The sequence below is a fragment of the Sorex fumeus genome, unplaced genomic scaffold (genome assembly GCF_029834395.1).
Source record: "Sorex fumeus unplaced genomic scaffold, SorFum_2.1 ptg000008l, whole genome shotgun sequence".
NCBI classification, from domain to species: domain Eukaryota; kingdom Metazoa; phylum Chordata; class Mammalia; order Eulipotyphla; family Soricidae; genus Sorex; species Sorex fumeus.
In genome coordinates, this window is record NW_026606065.1 from 7,249,081 (window position 1) to 7,262,510 (window position 13,430).

Below are 13,430 nucleotides of genomic sequence, written 5' to 3' on the forward strand. Positions count from 1 at the left end.
CACATCTCTTTGATTCCACTGTTCTTCCTGCATTAACATATGCCTCAGAGACATTTATCACAATAACTAGAACAAATTATTTTAATTAAAATTAAAGAATAAAATACACTGACAAACCAGCATCAATAGTATAAAAATGTTATTGATGGGTGATGTAAATATTTAATTCTGGGGCCAGAGCAATTCTGGGGCCAGTACAAAAAGTGGGCACCCGGATTTTTTTGAAAACATGTTTGCCTGAAGAATTATATTCCAGCCTTTGATTGTGAGTCTGTGTTTGTTCCGATTGTTCAAATGTCTTTCTTGTAGGTAGCAGAATGTTGGATTCAGTTTTTACTCCATTTGTCACTCTGTGTCTCTGAATTGGTGCTTTTAGACCAATGTCATAGAGTTTTGTGCTATCCCGATGCTTTCTGCAGCTCATCTTCAAGCTCAGTGATTCTGTCTTCTACTGTTGAGGGAACTCATTGAGATCTTCATTTCATCTACTCATTTTTTAATTTTTTATTAATGACACTTCTGTTTGTAGTTTTCTTGTTTCTACTCTCATTTCCTTCTGTATTTTATTGTATGTCTGTTCTATTGCTTGAGTTCATTAAACATGTCACCATTTCACCCCTAAATTCTTTATCAGAGAGATTAGGTATGTGGGTATTATGTATTGAGGCTTCAGGGATCTTTTCTTCATCCACTCCTCATGGAGAGGATCTACACTGTTTCCCCATGATGCTGTGGTAATCTGACGTGGATCCTTCCAGTTCCCTATCAGTGTCCTCCTCTCACTGCCAGGTAGGACTTTGGGGGATTTGGGTAGATGGTGGTCATTCCTTTTCCCCTTCAAGAATATTACCTTACTCTTTGGTGCACCTGTGTGACATGTGGAGCGTCTAGCACTAATTCTGAGGACATGTTCTTTTAGATTGGGGTTGTACATATATGAATATGTATATATTCACCATTTTTGGGTGAATTTTGGGAGTATTTTGATTGGGATAGTCTAGCAGACTAGTGGCCTTATGCGGTTAGAGTAACCAGGCTGCTCTCATAAGAGGTCAGTACAGGAGGCTGAGATATGGGTCCAGTGCATTATGAAAGCAAAAATTAACGCTGCTGGGAGGCCATGCACACCACCACTGGTGTACGTGGGGGAGGAGCAACCGTGTGTTGGCACAGATTCTGGGTTACAGTACAAGTCCCACAGCCAGCACACTTCTAAAGAGGCAGGTGTCCCCTTTCATCTAAGGGTTTATCTGGGCACCTGACTCTTCTTTTCTTAAGCACAAATTGAATGCTTTTGGGTAGGGGGGAGGTAGTGGATAGAGTAAAGTAAGTTTGAAAACTATATTTTAGGGATATAATGTTATGCTTTTTAAAAATGCTTATAACTACACCAAAACCATCAGCAAAGTATCAGTATTTCTCCATCACAGTCTGGTGGATCCTAATTCTTCTTTTTCTTAGATGTATCATGATTTACAACGCTATCAGAGAGACAGTCTCATGCATACAATGTCCCAACGCTATATCCTCTAGCAGTGTTCTCTTCCTTCCATCATTGTCTAGGGGTTCCAATTTCAGCCTCCTCTCCCCACTCCTTAGTATGACTAGTTCAATTCCATTCACAACTGCACCTCAAAAAAATCAAGTCCCAAAGGTCTGATCTCTTTCACCGTGTTAGAGTGCTTACCTTAAGTCTTCTAAGAATTTAATCCTACCACATGTTTTGTTTTATTTTCTTGGATTATTGTTCTTAGTATAGAACATTTTTAATTCATCCAGGCCTTTGTGTGTATTGCTGCTTTAATATATTCTGTAGTCTAATAGTATTACACTGCATATGTCTACAATCATTTATTGACTTTCTTCTGTTATAAAAATAGGAACTGGTTTTCAGACCAATATTCCTAAAATTAAAGACACTGTGAATATTTATGTACATTTACTCAAATATAGGTGTTAAATCGATCAACCATATGGTTACATGTACAATGAACTTTCTGAGAAAACGTCTGTTTTACAAACAGTTCACTTGATTGATATATATATTGCCTTTATTTTTATGTAGAAATTTCCTGTTTTCCCCTTTATTACTCATGCTTTCTTTAAAAATCTTTTAGCATATTTATAATATCATCCTTAGCACTTGCATGTAAATTCAATTATTTCTGTCATTTCTGTTTCTATATCTATTCTTGTCTCAAGATTATGGGCAATTCTTCCTTCTTGACAGGTCATAATTTCTGAGTACATGTTAAGGCATTCATGATTTCCCACTATTGAGCTTCTCTATTACCTTGCTTCATTAAGCAGTTAACTCAGTTGTAAATCAGCAAGTCTCTTTTAAAGTTCTCTAAGCAATGCTGGAATCACTCTACCCTAGCCCTTATTCTAGGACTATTCTTTATCACATAAGTATAAGTGTTGCAAGTTAAGATCCATTATCATTGATTGTCCAGGGTGTCAAGAAGGTCTTGCTATTATGGCTAGTGCAGACTTACAAGTGCCATGTGAGTTCACCATTTGTTCTGCTCAGATCTTTGCAGCTGTTTGTTCTGTTTTGTTTTGTTTTGTTTTGGGGTCATGCCCGGTGATGCACAGGGAGGGGATACTCCTGGCTCTGCACTCAGGAATTACTCCTGCTGGTGCTCAGAAGACCATATGGAATGCTGGGAATCGAACCCAGGTTGGCCGTGTGCAAGGCAAACTTCCTACCCACTGTGCTATTGCTCCAGGCCCTCTTTGTAGCTATTAATTCCTAAATTGTTATCTTTACTAGGCTTTGTTAGGTGTGTGTGTGTGTGTGTGTGTGTGTGTGTGTGTGTGTGTGTTGACAGAGATTGAATCCAAGTCCTCTTACACTGCAAGGAAACTTCTCTACCACTGAGCTACTTCCTAGCCCTTTCACATGGCTTTGTGGAATATGCTACTGTATAGGTACAGTTTAGCATTAAACAAATAATCAAGAAAACCGATGTTTAAATTTTTGTCTCTTCTCAACTTTCTTCTCTTTATGACCTCAAACATGAAATACCAACTATGCCATGATTCCTAAATGCCAATCTCTACACCTCTCATAGTGTCAGAGCTGCAATTTATGGTAGAATCTATCAAAGAGTGCAAAAGTGAAGGCAGTGATGGGACTTAGACTATTTGTTTACTTTAGGTCACAAGCTATAGTTTTGCACTGTCTGGTGCTTGGGATGTAATAATTCATGTGTCCAAAATTTTAGGATAGTTTATTTTTACTTCACTGTGATTTGGAGGTCATACCTGGCTGTGCTCAGGGCTTAATCCAGACTGTGCTCAAAGATCATACCTGGTGGAGATCCAGGATCCACAAGGTACTAGGTAGGGACCGAGATCCTAATTCAGCTGGATGCAAGGTAAGCAACATACCAGCTGTACAAGTTCTTTGGCCCACATACTCTGTTTAAATAATACCCAGTGCCTCTATATTCTGCTGTCATCGATTTTTCAAGTAAAATTTATCTTGAAAGTTGTTTCTTACCCATGAAACCTTTTCGGGAACTTTAAGCTACACTGTTCACTTTCTAGGTCTTGGAACTCTTTAATTCCAGCATGCATTTTAATACTTTGTTCCCTTTTCAATTAGTAAATTCAATTAGTAAATGCATTATTTCTTTCCAAAATGGATTTCAGCTCCTTCAGATCACCAATTAATTACTTAACAAATATCTGACAGGTCTTAGGAAAGTTTACAGCTCATTAGTCACTTGAGAGATGATTAGGCATGAGATATACCATATCGAACTATGAATAGAATTAGATTATAAGGTTGCTCAAGTTATTAAATGCAGATAAGTTAGCTGTACATGCTGGACTTAAGCTATTTCATATATGTTTTCCTTAATAATTTCTTCTGGACCAAAACATTTCTACCTGACTCTGATTTTCCTTAATTATGCTTTGTAATTCTAGCATGGAGACAGCAAGAATATTAAATGAGTTGGTAAAGTGAACACATAATATCCCAACATCAATAGTGAAATATGGGATGACTTCTGTTTCTTAGGCACGTTTGTCTGCAGTGATATATGAGACTTTGCATAGATTAAAAGGTTGATTTAAAGCGCAGGTTTTCAACACTGGCTGAGAACAGAATCACTTGGAGAGCCTTAACAATACTAATACCTGCATCCTAATGCTAGAGAGTTCCACTTAATTAGTTTGGCATATGGCCTGGCAACAGGCTGAGTAATTAGTGGTAAAAACTGGTAGTTACCTATTTCTTTCAATTTACTCTTCTCCTCCGTTTACTTTTTTTTCACTGCTTTAGCAACATGCTGTGAAGCTCAAGTCATTCATCTAAGCATTCCCTTCACTGTCCTTAGGGCAACTTTGGCACATATGTACAATTACAGATGATTCAATGGGCTTATTTTAAAACTGTTCTCTAAATGTATCTTTCCATAATTTCGGTAGAAAGTAACAACATCCACAAACATTAGACATAAGGTAATTACTATGATATAAACCGGACAAGGAGAGAAGCAGTGAAAAGGAAGAAAAAGCCCATAGATATAACTAGAAATGAATTATTGTTATAAGTCACAGTTATACATACCTGACTGATGGTACCCAGATCGTCAGCAAAGCTGTTTATTTCTGATAGCAGTAGCAATATTGTAGGTTTTCTCAACAAGCTACAACTTCCCAGGGTTACTAGGTTTTGAGAGACATAGTGCTGCATCTGAAACTAAAGATGAAAATTTTTAAAAAAAGGTATTTATATAGTAGTAAATTAAGTAAAAATATATTTCTGGTGGGAAATTTTTTAAGACTTCATTGTGAGATTTATGGAAAGTGTCAGTGTGTTTCTGTGTCATTCTGAAGCACTTCTGTTTCCCAGGTGTGCTGCTGAGTCACACAAAGCAGTGCTCATACCTGACCCCGGTTGGCAATGTACAAGAGAAGCGACTTCCTCACTGTACTAGCTCTCTTGCACATCCATGTGATTCTGAAGCAAAGCTATGCAACAGGCAGATTGTAATAGCATTATGCGATTAGCTTTTCTATGAAGCTAGTATTATAAAGCATATGACAGAGCTAAACAAAACTTAGCTGAAGTATTAAAAGGTAACTGGATAATCATTGGCATACATAATTGAGGATAAAAGAAGACTCTTAAGGACTTACTAGAATATGAATATGGTCGTATATCCAGATATATTGGCAGAGATGAGAGAAAGAAGTCTGAAGCAGTCTTTAGGGAGATCTATTCATTCACTCATTTCTAGGCTGAAGTGAGAGGTGGTGGAGTAACTTCTCTTTTGATCACAAGTCAAAAGAGAGTAACTTTCCCAGCAGTGCACAGGGGACCATCTCGGTTGTTGGGAATCAAACCTGGGTTGGCTGCCTGCAAGGAAAATGCCCTACCTGCTGTACTATAGCTCCAGCCTTCAAAAGAGAGTAACTTTTGAGGAAAAACTGGGGATTCTAAACTTTTATCTAAAGGTAGCAGAAGTACTCATAAACAAATTAAAGAACAGTGGGAGACAATAAAATATATCTCTTAGTTACTAGAAAAAAATCCCATTGGATTATTAATCACACTAAAATTGTGTAGCTAATAACTGGAAATTTATTAAAACTGTCCTTTACTAAAGTAATAAAAGGATATTATCAAGGGTATAGCAGAACACATGCAAAAAAGAAGTGCCTATTTGACACTGTTCTATATGAAGTTAAAATTATTGGGGATTTTGCTTTCATGTATATTAAATGCTAAGTAAATATGTATAAAAACTGTAATGTGTATATGAAACTGTAATAGGTATATGAAATTGTCACCTGTGGCCTTGTAGGATGAGCATTTATATATAATTATTTCTTAATGTTTTGAAAAAATAAAATCTAATAATAAGAATGCAAATGAACTGCATACATCAATAAAAATGTCCACTTTATAAATCTGGATATGAACTAACTAGCTCTCCTACGTTTTCAGATCAACTTATCAACTTAATACCAAAACGTATATTTATCACCATAAAAATCATAGTTCATTATCATTCTAATTTCCATATAAAATATTTTTTTTTTGCCCAAAGCATCTATAATCCAGTTGCTGCCATGTTCACAGCTGGACTCCACAGACTCAGGGCTAGCCTCAACCAGGAATGAATCTATTGAAAAGCTCAGGTATGCAGATTCTGTGACCAAAATCTCCAGGCTCTCATGGAGTTGGAGATTGGCGACCTTTCCCTATCCTCATTCTTCCGGGAGCCTGACAGTCATGTCCATGAATTGTCTCTGGAGACAATTAATAAGCTCATTAACTGGCCATCATCCACAGATTCATCAATAAATCTTGAAAGAGATCAACAAACTGCAGGGATGCTTCCAGACCCCAGAGATGCTTCCAGAACCATCTGGTGAAAAAATGTAACTCTACCTGTATCACCCCATTCAAAATTTTAGAATTCCTAAGGCGCGCACAACATCTCATACTCTACAATACTGATATACCAGAAGTAACATACCACACTGAATGCGACATAAAGTGGAAGGTAAAAAATATCAATTAAGAAAATATTAATACACAAAAGTTATCCTGAAAGAATATGTTAGTTATCTCTTATACAAAGGCTTTAGTGGCTTCAAGGTGAGATACAACATTCCTTTTTTTTTTTCCCTTAAATTTTTATTAGTGAAACACCATGAGGTACAGTTGTAGACTTACAAATTTTTGTGCTTGGGTTTCAGTTATACAACGATCGAATACCCAGCCCTCCACCAGTGCCCATTTCCCACCACCACGGGTCCCAGTATCCCTCCCACCCCCCATCTCCCCATCCCACCCTACCTCTGTGGCAGTGCATTCCCTTTTGTTATCTCTCTCCTTTTGAGTGCTATGGTTTGCAAAAGAGACATTGAGTGGCAATCTTGTTCAGACTATAGTCTACTCTCATCCCGCATTTCCCATCCTGAGAGGAACCTCCCAACACCCTTTACTTGGTGTTCCCTTCTCTATCTGAGCTGCCTTTTCCCCTCGCATGTGCGGCTGTCCTCAACGCTATGGAGTAATCCTCCTGGTACTTGAGATACAACATTCTTAAAACATTTTCTTCAAGGAATTTTTTTTCATTTTTAGCAAATTATTCATAACAAACAATACAAAATAAATTTTTTAGGGTCCACTATTGGGGCAGCCATGGGTAGTGGTTGGGAAAATGGAAAATAATGGTGGTAGGAATGTGTGATGGCAGCGGGATTTGTGGTGGAATAGTGAATGTAATAAAACATCATCACCAACTTTATAAAAATAAAATTAAAAAAGTTATCTTTGGTTTCTGAGCCACAGCTGTAAGTGCTCAGGGATCACTCCTGGCAGTGCTTGAGGAAACTTAAAGGTGATGGGGAATGAACCAGGATAAACCACATGCAAGGTGCCTTAACCCCTGTATTATTTCTCCAGCTCTCCATTCAAATATTTTAATATATAATGAGCTGAGATTCAAACCATCTGTAGCTTTCTAGGACCAGTTACTAGGTTTTACTTGCTTTTTTAAATGTTTTCCTTTGTACCTGAATAAAAATGTACCTGAATGAAAAGCTCTACTAAACTGTTTTGAGGTTGCTTTTTTTGTTTTTTGCAGTGAGGGTGGTGCACACCCTTCAGTGTTCAGGGCTCATTTCTCTCTCCCTGGCTTTATACTCAGGAACCACTCCTGACAGTGACTGAACCCATGTACAAGGCAAACACTTTATTTGCTGCGGTCTCTCTCTGGCCCCCATTTGAGTATTTCACTGATGCTTTCACTTTTTATGTTCTTCCTTTCAAAAAATTTGTGTATGTAGAGGTGTGCGTGGCCATATCTGCTGGGTCCAGGGCTTACTTCTGGCTCTGTGCTCAGGGATCAATCCTGGCAGGGTGGGGAGACCATTTGCAGGGCCAGGGATCAATCCCATTTGGCTTCTTGCAAGGCATATGCCTTACCAACTATACTATCTCGCAAGCACTCGAATATTTAATTCTTTAAGAAGATAACTCTTAAAAAGTTGTCACACCGAAATAAGAGATTTTAGGGGCTGGAGCAATAGCACAGCGGGTAGGGCATTTGCCTTGCACACAGCCGACCTAGCTTCAATTCCCAGAGTCCCATATGGTCCCCCGAGCACTGCCAGGAGTAATTTCTGAGTGCATGAACCAGGAGTAATTCCCGTGCATCGCCGGGTGTGACCCAAAAAGCAAAATAAATAAATAAATAAATAAGAGATTTTAAAGCATGGAAATAAAATGAAGGCAGTCATGAGATTACTTGTACACTCTGGCATTCAACACTGTCTGAGTAGAATCCCATCACAGTACTACTTATAAATATGCACCACCAATTACTCATTAACCTTTTAGACCATAACTTGCATATCTTCAAACAGCAACTCTGCTGTCGGCCACCTCACAGAGCTGTATGCTGGCAAGAGCAGACAGCAAAAATGCTTACCAGTGTGAAGCATGTAATAAGTTCTCAGAGAATTATATTATTATAAGATAGGATGAGTGTAAAATCGCTGATGGTTATATAAATTTAATTAGTGATGCTTGAAAAGTTATTTGCTAAAAATAAAATTAAAATCTACTTAGTAGAATCTATTTTCTAGAATTAGCATGATTAAAGAACACTACTGAGAGAAAAAATTCATTTTCAAGTGTTTCCAAATTCTTCTGTAAAAATTACTGTTGTCTCCCAAATATGACAGAAGTTCATATAATTATAGACAATAACCGTTTGAGTGGATTAAAATTCTGTGTGCATTATAAAGATGATCTCTATTCTACTTTACAATTTAATGATATTTGTCCTTTGGTCAAACTACAGTGGAACATCTTTTTTTCTTTTTGGATCACACCCGGCAATGCACAGGGGTCACTCCTGGCTCTGTGCTCAGGAATTACCCCTGCCAGTGCTCAGGGGACCATATGGGATGCTGGGAATCGAAGCCTGGTCGGCTGCGTGCAAGGCAAATGCCCTACCCGCTGTGCTATCGCTCCAGTCCCAACAGTGGAACTTTTAAGAGAGGATAACACAGAAGCAAAAAGAGACAAAAACAGTCTTTGTGAGCTTACTTAGTCAGAAACTGTAAAGTGTCTGATTTAATAACTGCTTAACAGGGAAATCTTTTTAATTTTTTTTTATTTTTCCGTGAAGCACATCTTTATGCATATCATGAATCAGAGAGCCAGAAATAAAATTTCCCAGTTCCCTCTGTATTTAGAATTTCAAATATGATTCCAAATATGATTTGAGTTCTGCTGATGAGACGTACTTATTGAGACCTTGACTTAATGTAAGAAGAGAACCAGGACATGGGGTATACATTGTTATACAAATTTAGGCAAAGGTGACACTGTTCTGGCTGATTCTCAACTTGGTTAAGACATCCTATGGATGTAATTTCTAGAAGCAGCAGGAGATATCTTGGTATCCCAGTGCTTTATCAAGTCATTCCTGCAAATTCAATCTTCCCAATGATGCTCTGATCTCTATACATACCCAAAGCACTCACAGAGCTCAGTGACATAAATCAGTCTTGAAATTTGCAGAGGTAGATACACTTACCCATATACCCAATAAATCTATTCGACCTGTAGAGAAAATAAATCTTGGAAAATGAAAGTCAATTATCATACCCTTTTCTCCTTCGAAAAATAAAAATCTCATATTGCCCTAATTAGAAGTCATTCAGTGCCTTGGAACAAACCCAGGGCCCTACATGTATAAGGCTTTTCCTTTCCTCAGCCCCTTCGGTGGTGGTAATTCTAATGCTATCATTCTATTCTTCTAGACGTTATTTCCTTCCTAGAAAGATCAATGCTGTAGTGTTCAGGATGCTTCTATGCATATTTTGATCTAAATACTTAAAAAAAATACGGGTAAACTAAAGCAGTTTGCATTCACCAAGGAGAGAGCAATATAATTTTTCTGTCCAATTCAGTTTCTGTCAACTCTCTAGCTCTGTTTGATTGGTTTACAGGACCCTGAACACCAAAACACCCTATTGTTGACACCATACTGACATGGAAAATATTTTGAAGACCTTGATAAAACATGCATTCCAGAGACTGCATCACAGAATTCGGTTTCTTGATAAACTTGGGAAGTTTCGTTATCTGATTCATGTCAGAACACCCCTTGGAAGGGAAAACCAAGTGACTAATCAAAAAAGTTTAACGGGTATTATGTCGATTTTTGAGGCAATATACTTTCATTTGCTCGAGCGGGCCCAGTAACGTCTCCATTGGAGACTTTGTTGTTACTGTGTCTGGCATATCGAATACTCTCGGTAGCTTGCCGGGCTCTCCGAGAGGGGCGGAGGAATCGAACTCGGGTCGGCCATGTTGGCCGCTTGTAAGGCGAACGCCCTACCCGCTGTGCTATCGCTTTTAGACAGAGCATTATTCCATAATCAGCTAAAAAATTAAGATCAAATGGCAAATAAAAACAGAATCTAGTGCTCCTTGAACAGCGAGTACTTAGTTTCAACTAGGAAACCACTTCTTTTTATTTTCAGTTACAAAGTTGTTCATCATTGGGGGAAACTACTTATTACAAAGCTGAGTAACAGGAAATCTATGTTCTAAACAAGTACATATAGATCTGTAGATAGAGTTATATTTCTATATACATATATATGCATCATATCACTGATAATTTCTAGTAAGAGAAGCAAACAGAGAACTACAGAACCCAGATGAGACAGTAATTTCATGAGGAACCATAGGTCAGATCTTAAAGTTTAGAAAATCTAGCTAAATCTTACTACTGATGTCTAAGGACACTGGAGAATGTGAATGGCTACAGAGGATAAGCAAATTTGAAATTATGGACTTCTGATAAATACTAGGACTTAAGGTCACAAAAGATAATTTTTTCCTCTTAGTATAACTTATTCACAAATTACAATATACAAAACCAGAATTATTCTAAATCTAATTGTTACTATATGATCAGATGAAATTGTATTACAGTACATGAAATAATTGATGAAGAGGCCCAAACATTTTGACTTCTGTAGCACATAGTGTGAACTGTATTTGTAGAACACATCGCTACTGCTGAGAAAGTTTGAAGTGGAATAAAAGGGAATAAATAAAGGTTGAATAATAAAAAACTTAGTCTACAGTATACTGCAGAATATACAGTTGAACATTCTTTGAACCTGTTTCCAGCGCCAAAAAGAAAAAGAGTTCTGAATGCAATTCACTTAAAATTCTGAACTCAATTTCTTAATCAGGTGATCTTATGGAAAAATAAAAAGTTACCCGGGGTCAAAGGCAGGCAGGCTACAGGCAATCCTTTAGAATAAAGCTACAGTCTGTAATCAGTACACTGTGAGTTTGGAAAAATTATGATGAGAGTTTTAATTGGAAAATTCTGGATTCCAGAGATCCTCAATTAATGACAGAAAGTGCTAGTGTTGTGACTCTGGAAATCTTGAAATTTTATATATCTGCCTTCATCATGGCAGAAGAAGCAGCAACTCTAATTCTGAAAAAAGAACATTTATATTATAATTTTGGCAACATTGTTATTGTGATGTTAATATTTATGTCATTGTACAAGTTACTTGATCTCATCACCACCAAAGTGCTCATTATAAGATAGATATTAGAACTATGCTTAATACTAGTACTGGCCAAAAAACTCTGAATGCCCTCAGAAACACTCATGGAATATGTTTTAATAATTTCTTCAGTTTTGATAAGAATTTCCATTTATTACATATTGAGCTAAGGACATATAATTGCTACTGTGTGCCCAATCAATTTCTATTAACAGACTAAACAGTAAGAAAGAAAAAAAATCAACATCAAAGACTCAAATTCACAGGAAACTTGGTATTGACTGTTAAAGTGGGCAGATGTTGTACACTAAGCATTTCCACATTTCTGAAGCAACTAATTTTATATTTCACCCTCTTTAATTTTCTTTTTTTTGTTTCTTTTATAAAGTAAGAAAACCAGTGTTTGGGGGGAAGATATCTCTAAAAGATATTATTTCCAAGAAACTGAGAAAATAAGCATCTATAATTTTTTTTGTACCATAGGGCTATAAAGTATACTGGTAGAACACTTGAATAACCAAGATTATTCAGCAATATCAACCAGAGCTATTAATATAAATGTATCTTATCAGTGTGTAAGAAACCACAACAGATACACTTCTTGTAACCAGAAACATCCAGACAATGAAACGATCTAACTAAGGCTTTATTAAAAAAAATTCAAGAGTAAGAGGTTCTTCTCATTTGCTGGTTCTTCAAAACCAGAGCAAAACCAATTAGTCCTGTAAAACAGAAGGTGTTTCACCGAGATTTTAAAACTTTAGTGTGACAAGGCAAACAACCCAATTTAACAGAAAGTAAGTTATCATATGAAAAAAAAATGGGCTCCACGTGAGTACCTATGTTAGTGTGAGTCAAAGTGAGCAAGGCAACTGATTTAATAAAGTAATGCAAAAAATAACTGGATGTATTAAGATTGACTATAATAAATTATTCATGAAACCGTCATGATGCTAAAAGATAGGACCCAACAAAGTTACCGCTCACGAGAAGCTAAAAGTAAAAAAAATCAGAATTAAATAGAGAATCATTCAATCTCCAGAACAAATCCTGACTGCTTGGAATCCAAGTGCCAGTGACTAGGCAAAAATCCCATATTATCACTAACAATCCATAAAGAATAAAGTAAGATTATTTTGCTCCAGTGCTGGTAATGGTAGGCAACATACAATAAAAAGCTATCAAAATGCAATCCAGCTTGATCCCGATGTGGAAAGGATACTTTTCTAAAAGTTAAAAACGTGATTCTTAGACAAACTTGGAGTGAACACATATCAGTGAGGGATTTATATCATTAGTGAAAGTAGAGAAAGTATGCTAACTTATTCTAGCAACTAGAAGACAGAAATATAAAATTTTTTCCATCACTACTGAGATAGTTTGTCCATCATATAATTTAAAATGTACAATTTGTGATGGTTTCAACATAAATGCATATAATAGAATTTCCTCATTAGACTTAGTTAACACCTCCCATTTCCTCACAGTATACGTTGTGTAAGGTGAAACACTTAAAATCTATTCTGCAATTTCAGTATTATTATCATGTAGCAATTAGATCCCTAGCACAGATTCATTCTTTGTCCACTGTCTACCCAGTTGAACTAATCCCTTTACTCCCAAAGTCTACTATGTGTATCTGTTCGTTTTTTAGATTTCAAATGTACTAATATTTAGCATTTTTTCTTTCCTTCACTTATTTCACTCCATATAATGCCCTTAAAACAAGGTTGTTACAAATGGCAGGATTTTCCTCTTCCTTGTGGCTAAATAATATTTATGTAAAATCCTCATGTTTTTATGTATATACACATTCTTTATGAGCACAGATCCTTTTTCCACTT

General features: G+C 36.7%; 1 protein-coding gene across 1 annotated transcript in view; it reads right to left on the bottom strand.

The window, feature by feature from the left end:
• MEI4 (meiotic double-stranded break formation protein 4) overlaps nucleotides 1-13,430 on the bottom strand; it is a 160,200-nt gene that overhangs the window by 53,271 nt on the left and 93,499 nt on the right. Inside the window, exon 3 of the mRNA XM_056110066.1 lies at nucleotides 4,586-4,717. Coding sequence (XP_055966041.1) covers nucleotides 4,586-4,717 — 132 coding nt within the window. The remainder of the gene's footprint in view (nucleotides 1-4,585; nucleotides 4,718-13,430) is intronic.